Raw genomic sequence first — 13895 nt, 5'->3', positions numbered from 1 at the left:
TTAAATAATCTTATGTAAATACTTGCATAAAATTAAGAATTGTAGCATTAAAAATCACCCATTAATGTGTCTGTAGGTGTAGTACGTACCAGGTGTACCCCAGTCACGCGTGCCGAGTGGGTAACACCTTACTGTGCATCTCTGTGTCTAAGTGTGTGCACACATTAGGGGGTAGTGGAAGGGAAGGGGACAAATTTCAAAAAACATGAGGAATACTCTACATTTAAAAAAAAATTAGCACAAATATTGAAATTCTATTTTGATTGTCAAGTTTAAACTCTTCTTACAATTTAAACTCACCTTTTCTGGAATATTTTGAGTAATGATGTCCAAATGTGACAAAACTGATAAAAATGTACAAATGCTTGTTTTAAGGTTTTCTTCACCCTAAAAAAAAAAAAAAAAAAAAAATCAGATAAACATCATAGTCATTCAAGGCTGACTGGGGCCCGAGCAGATATAAGCACTGTGCCGGTTGTTGTGGGGCCCAGGATGGAGGAGTCTCCCGGCAACCCATCCCCATGCAGCTATGGCCTTGGTGGGGATGTAGGATTAAAAGCAAAGAAAGAAGAGTAACTTCCTAGAGCCAAATGTCAACACACACAACAACCAGCAGAAACTACAAAGTACTAATTTCACTATGAAGTGAGTGGTACAGTCACAGGTACACTCACTCCAGAGGAGGCCAGGCCCGTAGGATGGGAAGGATGGATGTAGAGAAGGGGAGGGTGCAGGGGAGCAGAGAGGAAGTAGAATAAAGACAGAGGCAAATGGAAGCAAAGGCAGCAAGAAGTGAGGACACCAGTATGGCAGGGTTGTGTCAAGGCCAGGCCCCAAACGTTGAGTGCGGTCTTGTAGATGAATTTAAAAAGCCATGATTAAAAGAGTGCTAAATTGGGATTTAGAAACCTTCCCAATAATAGTCATTTGGAATGACACATTATTTTTGTGATAAGAGGCTGATGGACGCCAGATGGACTGGAGAGATTACAGACACTGTAGTTCAGAAACTGCTCCAAAGGCAATTTACACGATTAATTCCTTTAACTAGCAGTTACTGAATGTCTTCTATGTGCCAGGAAAAAAAAAACAGATAGGTACCTGCCTTCATGGAGCTTAGCGTCTAGGGGGAAGGAAAGACAAAATCACATCAGACAATAAATTAAAATTCTAATTAGAACAAGGGCAGTTGTGTGCTACAAAACCGTTAAGAGGATCCACACTACTCAGGGAGGTCACTTCCTTTAAGAAATAACATGTGATCTGAGATGTGAAGGAAGAGAAGCAGGTATGTGGATAAAGAGAAGGAAGAAGTACAGCAGGTGCAGTGGCCTGAGAGCAGAAGGGTGATGAGTGTGAAAGATTGGAAAAGGTGGGAGTGGTCCCAGGCACGTGGTCATGCGGGTGGTCCCCAGTGAACCACACCCTAATGCAGGCCCTGCCCACGTGAGAGGCGAGGTCATGCCATCTGCTTTGGTCAACGAGACTTATCAAGCAGGACGCAGCCAGAGGCTGGGTAAGCACAGGCTCCTCAAGATGTATCTTTCCAGATGCTCATTTTTGGACCCTGAGCCATCACAGCTGTTCCCAGTAGTGCAGCTGAGGTGACAGACATGTGAGTGAAGAAACCAGGTGGAAGTCCCAGACCCAGCAGACACCCACATGGAGCAGAAGTGAAGGCCAGGAAGTCAACCCAGAATCGTGAAAAATAATAAAACACTGTTTACACCACTGGGTTTCAGAGTGCTCCAGCAACAGAAAACTGAGTTAGTCAGTATGAGGAAAGCGCAGAAATGGGAATTACGTGCAAAGGAACTGGAGAGGGAGAATGCAGAAGGTCACAGAAGACTGCAGGCCACGCAGAAGACTTCTGGTCTTTATCCTGAGAGCCAGGTTTTAAGCAAGTGCATACCCTGATCTAACGTGTCTAACCATTTCCCCTCGATATACGATGGAAGAAACAGAGATACTTGGAGGAAGGCATCTTCATTTCCACACAAAGCAGAAGGCAGGTCATTTATTAGGAAAGAGAAGGGTGAACTTGGGAACCAAGAGAACTGGTGTTTAGAAACCATTTGTTATTTGTCAGGAAGCCTGCAATTGTAAACTCTATCATAGTCTTAGTATCAATTCCTTAAAAATGATTTCAAGATACAAGAAATGTTGAGGACGGAGAGGGTGGATGAGAGCACAGATGAAATAAGAATGGGAATGAACTGACGTGTTTTTAGCTGGGTGATATGGGTTCCCTTCTAATCTCTATTTTGGTTATCTTTGACATTTCTCTGCTAAAATTTTCTTTAAAATGTAAGGAATGCACTTAATTCTTCATCATCCTTATTTCTCAGATCAAACAAAGACATTGCTTGGTAATTAAGACTGCAGAAGGCACTTATTCTCCTTACTTAACAATAAAAGCCTTTTCCATCTTCATTTTCTTGGAATAGAAGAGCTCTCAAATAAAAACGATGATATAGTCAAGGTAAGCCCAAGATTTCTGTCTCCTAAAACAACTTAGGATGTCAATACACCGCGGACAGGGCAACTGATAGTCAAAAAACTACTAAAGCGAAACACATCTCCCAGCATAGCTCAAATCTTTTCTTAATTAAAAAAAATATGAACATTCTCCTATACTTACATAAGAAAAACAATCCCAGAACTTCGGAAGAAATTGAGGGAATTTATGAAGAATCAATATAATAATCCATTCTATATAATATTTTATGGATGCTTGATTATTGATGAAACCAGCCTGGAAAATCTTGTCAATAATTCTATTCAAGAAATTCTGAGGGAAAAAAGTTCACAAATTAAACTATTGTTATGGTTATTAATTTTTAAAATTTATTTTTATTGAGATATAATTGACATACAACACTGGAAGTTTAAGGGGTACAACTTGTTGATTTGATGCATTTATCATAGTACAATTACCACTCTAGCGTTAGCTAACACCTCTATCACGTCACATAATTATCATTCCTTTTTTGTGGCGGGAACAAGTAAGATCAAGTCTCTTAACAACTTTGAACATGTTTATTAGATTTAATTTTTAAAAATAGTCACCATTAAAAAAACCAGCTTAAAGTTTGATTGTAAGTAATTAATGAATCTACAACTCTCCAAGCAACAACCCTAAAAACTGTTGATTGAAATATAATGATGAAGTATTTTTACTTCATATTTCACTTGGACATCAATTCTGTGACGAAGGTTATTATTTTCTGTATTTTTACAGGGAAAGGAAAAGATTCAGAAAAGTTAAATAACTATCTCAAAGTCACATATCTATTAAGTGGCAGAAATCAGATTCAGATCGAGATGTGCCAGGATACCCTGGGCTTCAAACTTGGGACAAAGATGCTGACGTCAGCAAGAGGCAGACAGAACCCAGGAGGAGTGGGGCTGGGGCCTCTGCCTTCTCTTTGGACTGACTCCTCAGGCTTCTGGCCCTCAGACTCCCAAATCTTTCTGATCAAGACCGTGAACTCCAAATCCTCCTCCCTCACCCACCCTTCTCTTCAAAACCACAATTCTGTCTGGGTAACTGAACATATCTAATAGTAGATGAAAAACAATATCTGCTTATAAACACATAAAAATATGTATTACATATACTTCTTCATTTTAAAGAAGAATTTATCTTAAAAGAATTTCTATTTGGTAGAAGAGGGGCAGAAAAGCTCATTTTAAGCCCCCAAGACAGTGGAGCATGATTTTAGGTTAGACTTGGTTTTGAATTCCACCTCCACCCTTCACTACCTGTGTTATCTACAGACAGGTCACCCACCTCTCTGAACCGCAGGAGTATCTCGTGTAAAATGCCATGAAAGACTGTTACGAAGGTTAAATGAAAACATAAGATAGAACAATTTAGAATTCTTAGCAGTGACATCTTTACAAGAAACATGATGGTTTTCTTCTCTTTATAGGCCCTGCCTACTCTGACCCCACTCCAATATTATCCCGCTATCTATGGGGGGGTGGGGGGGCTTTTCATTCCAAGAAAATAACTGCTCTCACTAATCCAGTAAAACATTTCTAAAATGTTTATTTTAAAATGCATTATGTTTAATGAAACATAATATATACAGTATTTTAAAGATCAAGTAATATTGAGAGGCTTACGATGAAAGTCAACTGCTCCCCAGAAGGAACACTTTTAGCTATATCCTCTTACATTTATCCAAACAATTTATCTGGATATACTCATACGTTTACAGTTACTGAAATGTTTCTCTCTCACAGATATAAGACTTCCTACAATTATATTTAAAAAAAGAGTTCATGTTTTAAAAATTCTCTCAAACATTTAAAAGAGGGTGGGGAGGACAGTAGGAAAGTCACCTTTGAGGAAAATTGTTTTGCATTCAAAAATGCTTTTAAAAATTGTGTGAGCTATACCATCACCTTCTCCTAATGATGATCTATTTTCTTAAGAGGAATATTAAGCAAAGATGATTAGAGAAATCAGAGCCCCTCACCAGTTCCCACCTCAGCAGGGAAAAGGTAACGGTGTAGAGATTCTGTTGTAAGAGACAGTTCAGCCTTTACTTGGCTGGTTTATATGGTCATCTATTCATAACATTAAGGGCAAGAAAGCCAACCATGGGAAGTGACAATCCCATCCTGAATGACGCAATGTAGGGTTTCTAGAGTGCACAGGTTGTCCAAAATGGTACACTCCAAACTAACTTAGCTGTAGAAAATTAGGTATTAATATATTTACATTTTCTAATCAAACGGCATGAGATTTACACAATTAAAATATTACATTAAAATACTGAAACAAAAAAATATTCAATGGGGCAATGCAAACCAGTTTGATTGATTTCTATAATACCTAATTGCCTTAGTATTCTTTGTTATAAAACAAGTTCGAACTTCAATTTTAAGAAGTATGAATTTGAAACAGATTACTTTCTCAATTTTAAAATAGCACATGACAGTGTCTACTAAACCATTTATTCACATGAAAACATTATGTTTAAAGGTACTTATACAATATTTTACCTGATCAAAACTGGGGAAAAGTACGAGCAGAATCTGCCATATGCGGTTTTTCACCCTGTGTTGCTGAGAATTCACATAGTATCGAGTTCTAGACTTGGACACCACTTCATCCTGAGTGGGGCAGGGAGGACCAATATTAAATTACCTATGGAATTTGTGATTCATGAAAACAAAATCACTGAAAACTTCAAATTTAGAAGGTTTAAGACTGAGCACACAGGAGACTCTTAACCTCTAAAAGACAGACTTTTTTTTTTTTTTTTTAGTTTCCTTTCAAAACAATGTGTCTAGTTGCTTTTGTTTAATTTATCTGCTTTTAAAATTAGAAAAGGAACCAGAAAACTGTGTTCAGTACAAAAAGTCTTTGGAAAGATACTTCCATTCCTTTGGCCAGTTCAGAGGGAAACCCGGGGTTGTGGGGTGAGAAGACATGGAGATATTTGACATATATTTCAAGGCACCAACACAGGCACTTCTCATCTTATGCTGCTTTGTCTTGTGTAAGTTTGGAATAATGGTACATGCAATTTGATATAAACCCCACTAAGACAGAAGCACCGCAGGAAATGGATAGTGCAGCCATCACCAGACAAGAAAACGGCCGCACTCAGCCTTCCACGTGAGCAGACATCGATCGGTATACATTATAGTACGTATTTGTGTTATATCCTGCTACTTTCAATTCTACTCATCCTTCAGGGAAACCAGTCAGTAAAGCACTATTTCCTCTGAGACATCTCCCCTGACGCCAACAGCGCAAAGGAGGAAATGTTTACCTAAAAAACAGGTTTTATATAATAAAGCTGACAGATGTATGATGAACACTGCATTTCAGTACAGGTGACTTAAGTGGGTTCTACGATTATCAGTTACATCTCAGCGTCCAAACCAGAGGTTAGGAAGCAGACCAAGCTCTCCATCTGTCTTGGCTTCCAGTTCAGAAGTGAACATTATATTTGATTTTACCTCTTTCTCTCTTCTCCCCAGATTTATTAAACCTATTGTTCACACAGTGTGTACATTTATAAATGATTTTGCAGACCCAAAAAATCAATTCTTCACACTACAAATATGCCACTTTATAAATTTTTACCTTTTTATTCTATTTCTAACATAAAACAATGTATAGATACATCACTCTAAACGTAACTGGTTTTGACTGGTACTCGAAAATACAGTGAAGTTTAGTACAGCGAAAACATTGCTGTTCTCTGAAACCAAACCTGAGTTGGACAATTACTCACCAAGACTTAGCTAAAAATACAGAACATAAACCTCATGTTTTTTTCTTGATAAAAAATATTTAGAAATGCATATTCTGTCAACATAAAGAGCAAACATTGGATTTCGACTTGTTAACTATACAAAAACAAAGATACTTTAAAGTAAAATAAACCATATTTACTTTATCTAATAGCTTGATTGCAAGATCTTCCATAAACAACTTATGAGATATATTTGAGCCATCTAATAAACACAGGAATTTGACAGCACAGATTCTGACATAGTGGTCCTCTCTTTTAGTACTGAAAAATATAAAATGATAGACTATGTTAATACATTTTCAAAACAAAAAAATACTTCAAATATTAGTTTCAAAATATAATATCAAAACCTTCCAAAGTTTTCTAAAATGAAGTAGGACCATACTTAGTGACAATGCCTTTTAATTCAGGATGGACAGTAGAAGATAACAAATGAATATGTCAAAAGGAGAGCCAGTAGAGGAAGTTTGAATGAGCACAAATTCACCCAGACTTCCGGGAAAACTACACACACGCAGCTGATCCTGGATCAACAGTGTCTTATCTGTGGACAAAACAGACCGCAGCTACTGAAGGAAGCAATTCCTGAAAGGACCACGGACAGCTCCATCCACTCAAGCCCAGGCTACGCATCCAACAGGAGTGCACGTCCTTTACTATGAGTGCACGTTCTCTCAGTGAAGGGCAAACACCGTGTGCTCTGAGCAGCCCAGCATTCTCAGCATCCAAATGTAGAAAGATAAAGTAGATGAATTGTTCATAAATATTTCCATAGTTCACTATAACTGTTATCATGTACAAAAAAGTCATTTTAACTTAACATTTACCTAGTAGAAATCAAAGTTATTTTGGAACCATAAACTACAACATTTTACTTTTGTGGCTGCACTAAACCAGTCAAGAATAAAAGAGATTAATTAATACAATTAACAATGAAAAATGTCTATATTTAATGAAGCATGGCAGATAAAACAGCTATGACACTTAGAATAAAAACTTTGCAATAACCGAACAAGTATAATTTGTTGTCCTAAACTCTAAAATATAAAGAAATAATACAACACTGTTTATCTTCTTTATAAACACCTATACACATGGATTTTTGAAAACAATGTTAAAAAAATGAAACTTTTTAAAGCTATTTGATAAGCTCCAAATAACATTACTTCAGATTAGATAAGAGTAGTCTTATCAAAACTTTCAGGCCTGTTCCAAGGGTGATTTTATTTTTGTGTGAGCGTACTGATTTGTTAAATGGTGACTGTTAACCAAACAAATAATAAAATGTGTGCTGATGATCACCCCTCCACCCAAAAAAAGAAGAGGAATAGGGGGGTTTTACATTGCCCATAGTCATTTCCTTATTTATGTTGGACTCTGCCCTATACATTTTTAATGTTTATCAAATTTTAGTAAATAGTGACAGATCTGAAGAAAATATATTAGCAAGGGAATATAATTTCTAACATACTTTTGAAGGCTCATACAGTATCTTAGATATCGCTAGTAAACATTTATTAAGTTTAACAAATACAGTGTCTCTTATATAATGTTATATTTTGAATATTCCATTTATGTAAAGACATGAAAAATCCCCCATACTTACTTTTCAATAACAACATTTGCCGCACAATCGTGTCCAAGATTTTCTATGAAGGTCTGTACATCCTGAATGAGTCTTTCCATAAAAAACATTTGACAAAGAACAACAGGTTTTAGATAGAAAAATATTAAAGCCACAAATTTAAAGTTAACTAATACCTTATATTCTTCTAATTGAAAGCCTCAAAATAAAGACAGATCTACCCACGTAGGTACTTAATATAAGTTAGGACAGGTTGGAATAACAGCTTCTTTACCTTTGATCACGCCGAAACACAGTTCCAAATATACAAGCCTCGAGGACAAGTTCACTATAATTGTTAGCACTTGATAAAGAGCCTTGGGACACACTTGAAGCAGGAACCATCCAAGATTGGCAGCAATAACTAATCAGTGTATTAAAGACTCCAGTTTTTACAGCAGACATTTCAATCATCTTGTACATAATCTAGAAAGAAATACAATACTCATCGTAATCTTTGACCAGTTTAGTTTTTCCAAAAAAAAAAAAAAAAAATCGGTGTTGCTAAAAACTGTTCTGTGAATGGCTTCAAATGATACTTTCAACATAACCATGAATACAGTCTAAAAAATTAAAAATGCTTTATCATTAGAATTTTGTAAGACAATCAATAATCACAGAATGCAAATTTTTCATTACTCAATAAAATTTTACTGATGTTGATATTCACCCAGAACTTTCCAAGAGAAACCACTGCCCGAATAGAACAAAAGGTAGAAAACAATACCTCACCTTTCAAATTCTCATTTTCTTTTCTTTTTTGTTTTTGTTTTTTTTGTTTTTTTTGTTTTGTTTTGTTTTGTTTTTTACCCAGGTCTGTCTCTAAGTATGTACCGGGCGGCAGGAAAGGACTGAGAGAGGCAGCGGGGACAGCAGGGTCACAAAGGCTTGTACTTCCATTTTCCCCTTTAGATAAAGGTATGCGTAAATTCCTAAGCTAAATGTCATTCCACCTGTGTTGTGTTCCCTACTATGTATCAGTATAAACGCAAACGCCTCCAGAAACCAGAAGGACCTCGTGGTTAGGTTATGTTCAGAGCAACAGTTCTCATACGAGAAAATCAACGGCACAAATGCAATGATAGATGGCACCTGACTTTGTCTCTCACATCCAGAAGACATCAGGAATGGTGTGTAGTGAAAAGAGGAAAAGGCAGGCCCATCCGGATGGGCCAGGTGACTACTATCATGTAGGAATGACCAGTGTTGCCATATCATCCAGCTTTCCAAGATTTTCATGCAAATTTCCCAATTCTTAAAAGCTGGCAACTCATTCAAAATTTGAAACATTATATGAACCAAATAAAATACATTTGTGAGGCAGACGTGGCTCATGGGCTTCTGCTGACACCTTCTCTTAAACATCTAAGATTTTATTTCTCTTACTCATGACATTGAAGAAGGTTCAAAATATTTATTGACTGAAAGAATAAATAACACCAAATCTAATATGTATTTACAAACATAATTCTCTTCCTCCTCATGTGTTACAGGTCACACAAATTAAAAAGAAAGGCTCTTTTATCTAAAATAGTCAAATTCATAGAAACAGAAAATTAGACTGGTGGCCAGGGGCTGAGGGCGGGGGAAGGAGAGATGTTCATGGAGCAGCATTTCCGTTCCACAGGACAGAAGAGTCCGGGGGAGCTGTCACAACACCGTGAATACCCTGTACACCACTGAAGTGGAAACTGAAGAACAGTTAAGATGATAAGTTTTATCTTACGTGTTTTCTACCCCAGTTAAAACAAAATAGTTACCTCTTTTATTTTGAAATATGCTTGGCCTTTGATTTTTGCGGCAATGGTAAGAACTTTGGTATCAAAAACAAACTGAACAAAAGCTTTTAAATTAGACCAGAATATCAGCTGAGTGTTGCTTAAAGAAGATATAATTTTCCAAGCCATGTCAAAAGCCTCTATGCAGAGTGATTCAGAGGAGGCCAGAAGCTGGTAAAATGAAAAATAAAAAAGAGAGCGAGAAAGAAATACATAATTACCACTTAATTTCAGAAACTGATTTCCATTCCTACAGTTATTCTTTAATTCACGTCTCACTGTATCGTACCTTGGGAACCAAAATTTTCATGCAGCAGAAGACAGGTAAAACTTGATCAGAAGGAAGAATTGTGAGGGCATCTAGTGCAGATTGCAAGGTCCTTCCTGGCATTTGAACAGCAGGTAGAATGAGTTCCAGGTGCTCACCCTCTGACACTGGTATAAGGGCGTGATACTTTTTCAACAGAAAAGAGAGGCAGACCCACTGGTCATGAATGTACTGTGCGGCTATTTTCCCCCATCCTTGGGAAGATGATGACTCTTCAAAAAAACTGAAATGAAAATAAAGTCACTGCCCCATCTTTCCTTAAATCTGTCTCAATTTCTTTTGCATACAGTAAGTACACTATCCTTACAAGGGGAGAAATTAAATAGTTATTAGTTATCCTGTCTACCAAAAAACAAGGAAAACACACGAATCTCGATTTTCTAAGTACTCTAAGAGAAGGCATTTTCACTCACTTTAATGATTCATTGAAAACTAACTGCGGGAAAGTTCACGGGTTCCCAGTAAGAGAGGTGAATAATGTGCTAACACATAATCATCCTGAACGAGGCCTCATCTCCAAATTTCCAAAACCCTGTCTGCAGTGTTGGGCAGTCACGACCTCAATGACTGAAACAAACAGATTTTTCATCAGCAACAGTTGAGAGCCTTTCAGGGCCACACTGCACTCCAGGGGGTGAACACACCTGCTCTGCTCCTCTGGGTGGGGCTTCTGCAGCGTCTGGTTGAGCTGAAGGGACGCGAGGAACCTTTCCATGGGCCCAGCATCCAGAAAGTCCAACTGGAGTTCCGGCTTCTGGTCAGTGGCCTCACACACCATGGCCAAGGCAGCCATACTGACCAATCTCTGGATCTGCTTCTCAAGTGTGGGCTCCTGAGGAGGAAACGCGATAACCTTTCCTTTACCATGAGCCAATCCCAGCCCATCAGGACCCGAGTTGTCCGGCCATGGAAATCTCGTGCCCTCTGCTCTCTTCCTGCTCCTGAACTCAGGGGACAAAAGGAAACCAACCCAGTGCATGCCACTCGGTTTTACACTGCTCTACAGACCGGTGGCCAACAAATTTAAAATAAAACTCCAGCAGTGCAGACCAAGAAGACAATTTGATGTCTTCATTTGGCAGGTGCATTCCCAGGAGTCATACACGACAGACTAGCTACAGACACACCCAGCCCTGCGTGTGAATTCTCAGCCTCTTCCTACCCAAATACATGTTTGGGTCCAACATCCCTATGGGCGAGTCTTACTTGAACTGTTTGGCTGAAGTATGTTTTTTAAAACGGCTCCCAGTACGTACAATAGTAACTCCTTCAATCGGCTGTATGCTGCTTTTGGAGGTGACACAGCACAGCCCTTGAGAGCCAGACTCAGGCACCACATGGCCTCAGTCTGCATCCTGCTCTGCACTCGGGCCACTGTGACTGAGGACACACTGCACCTTAGCGTTGGCATCTATAAAGTGGGCAGTCACAGACTCTCCTTCACAGGGTTACTGTGAAGATTAAACAATAGGGTATTTCATGAGAAGCACTTGGAACTCTACATGTAGGAGCACAAAGGAGGAAAGCAGGACAGCCTGGCTTTGTACTTAGAAAGTCACATTTCCAACCAAGAGCCAGGAGTGCAAGCAGACACTCAGACACACAAAACAGCCGCACCGAAGAGTCTCTGGTCTCCCAGGGACTGCCAACCAGTGACATCTCCACCAGAAAGGTGCTTTCTACTCCTGATGCCATACCTGCCCTCACACCCCTAAAATAAATATCTCTACAAGTAAATTTTACATAGCAACACTGCCAACATACGAAATAAAATTGAGTGTTGCTTTTGAGGCAGTATGCTCCCTGCTAACTAACCTAAATGTAACTCAGTGATAAAGAAAGCAAGCCAGTCTAAGAATTACTGTGGTGTGGTTCATGATTTTGGCCGACATTCAAAACTCACAATGTACTTTCATATCACTAATAGACTAATTTGTACTAGACAGGACACTGAATTATTAATCAGTCCTCTTCATCATTTTTTAGGACAGTTCTTAAAAACTACTTTAAAAATGAGGTTATTAAAGCAATCAAGTAACTTCACTGTTTTAATTAGTAACCTGGACTAAACTATGATTCAGCTCAACTTTGTTAGACACTTGCCATGTATTAAGTGAAAACAGCTAACACTTATTAAGGACTTTCTATGTGCCAGGCACTGTTCTAACATAAGCTTGTTTTACTTCTCACATCAGCCCTATAGCTCTCGTTTTGCAGGTGCAGTATATGAGGCACAAACAGGTTACGTAACTTCCCCAAGGTCACACAGCTAGCCAGGGTAAAGCCAGGATTCACAGCCAGGAAGTCCAAACTCCAAAGCCTGTGCTCATAACCACGACGCCTTATTATATCATGTAAGAAATGCCTCCAGGTACTGTAATCTAGTGGAGATATACATAAATCACTCCAAAAACATGTAGATTGAAACAAACACTATAACGGAGGCGTACAGAGCAGTAGGGAAATGAAGGAATGAATGAGACACTGGTCCAAGAAGGCCTCCAAAAAAGTATGATTTGAGTTGGGCCGTAAAGGACAGACTAGATACTAACAAGTGTATATTGAGGGGAGGGCATTCTCGGTGGAAGGGCCAGGCAGGATGAAAACCAACATGGGGAAGACCAGGACACGAGTTTGTGCCTGGCGAAACTCTACATGGTGGCCTAGAGTGACAGCAGCACACAGGAAAGGCAGTGGATGACTAAGTTAGAAAATGTGGACGAAAGCCAGGCCTGGAGGGCTCTGGACGGGAGACGGATGAATTTGGATTTGGACGCATTAAAGTGCTGCTTACCAGTATATGAGCAGGAGACCTAGTGCAGATCCAGTGTGTGCTAAGCGCCTTTAAGACTGAAGCACCACACTCTGTGATACACCTAACAACAGGAGCCCTACTCTTCATCAAATCCTATGAACACAGGATACTATTTTAAACATTAGATTTCAGCAGATGTGTGTGATATCAAAATACCACGTAATACTCAGAAGTGTCCCATGTGTGTCTTACTTAACATAACTATTAATACAAGCCCTGAAGCACAAAGGGTTACCTGTCCACTGTCTGTGTCTTGAAGATGCCGAATGGACGTGTTTTTCAAAGGAGAAATAACTCTCCAGATGGGATTACCGCCCTTCCACCCCACCTTCAGATGGAGTTGTGTCAGCTCAGTTAGGACCCTCAGGTATAAATGGCAACGATCCAGGTCTGAAACCTAAAGACGACAGACAACAAGACACTCAACAAGCAGGGTCTGTGATTTTCACAAAACTCAGGAGTTCAGGCAGGAAATAAATTAGTTTATTTAAGGGTACCAAAACGAGACTAATGAGAGAAAAAGTCATTCCCCAGAAACCGTCTGCGCTCTCCCCATGCAGAGCGAGGACCTCTGGGTGCCCACACTGACTGACTGCCGTCCGCAGACCACATGGACTCTGCTCCCACCTGGGTTACGAGACCCCGGCGGGCAGAAACTGCGTTCTCCCCATTCTTGCACCCAGGGCTAACACATCACACATAATACCCATTAGAGCAATTACCACTTCCTCTGTTTCAGGCAGGTTATAATACTCCGTTCTCACAAGAAAGGTGACTTTACCACGTTCCTAAGATGACGACGAAGTTTCTGAGAGGTTAAATAACTCACCCAGCAGCTCAGAGCCAGAAAGGACGGACAGTGAAACGCGGGTCTATTGGACTCGCAAACCCCAGCACAGTCCAGTTCTACCACTCAGCTCTGTGACCTACGCCACGCTCCCTAAGCTCTATAGGCCTCAGATTCCTTATCCACACAGCGGGGAGGGTAATGTCTCTCCACCACAGGGGTTTGGAAAGAATGAAGTGAGAGAAAGTATGCTGAATGGACTGGCACTGAGTGGTTACTCTC

The 13895-nt window shown here is 39.4% G+C and overlaps 1 protein-coding gene across 5 annotated transcripts in view; it reads right to left on the bottom strand.

Annotated features, from left to right (window-relative positions):
• TARBP1 (TAR (HIV-1) RNA binding protein 1) overlaps positions 1-13895 on the bottom strand; it is a 72322-nt gene that overhangs the window by 19063 nt on the left and 39364 nt on the right. For 4 of the 5 annotated variants that reach the window (XR_004422247.1, XR_004422248.1, XM_033099559.1 and 1 more), the window contains exons 14-23: positions 13062-13223; positions 10656-10843; positions 9973-10234; positions 9666-9854; positions 8141-8331; positions 7888-7959; positions 6422-6542; positions 5017-5127; positions 2642-2791; positions 301-387 (exon numbers count right to left, since the gene is read on the bottom strand). Coding sequence is in view for 3 of the 5 variants with exons in the window: in XM_033099559.1 (XP_032955450.1) it covers positions 301-387; positions 2642-2791; positions 5017-5127; positions 6422-6542; positions 7888-7959; positions 8141-8331; positions 9666-9854; positions 9973-10234; positions 10656-10843; positions 13062-13223 (1533 nt within the window). In the remaining 2 variants the exon portion in view is untranslated. The remainder of the gene's footprint in view (positions 1-300; positions 388-2641; positions 2792-5016; positions 5128-6421; positions 6543-7887; positions 7960-8140; positions 8332-9665; positions 9855-9972; positions 10235-10655; positions 10844-13061; positions 13224-13895) is intronic. The other variant, XM_033099561.1, reaches the window with a different exon arrangement.

The sequence above is a fragment of the Rhinolophus ferrumequinum genome, chromosome 27 (assembly GCF_004115265.2).
Source record: "Rhinolophus ferrumequinum isolate MPI-CBG mRhiFer1 chromosome 27, mRhiFer1_v1.p, whole genome shotgun sequence".
In the NCBI taxonomy this organism is placed as follows: domain Eukaryota; kingdom Metazoa; phylum Chordata; class Mammalia; order Chiroptera; family Rhinolophidae; genus Rhinolophus; species Rhinolophus ferrumequinum.
The sequence above is the reverse complement of the archived record's forward strand: the minus strand, read 5'-3'. Positions and strand labels throughout refer to the sequence as shown.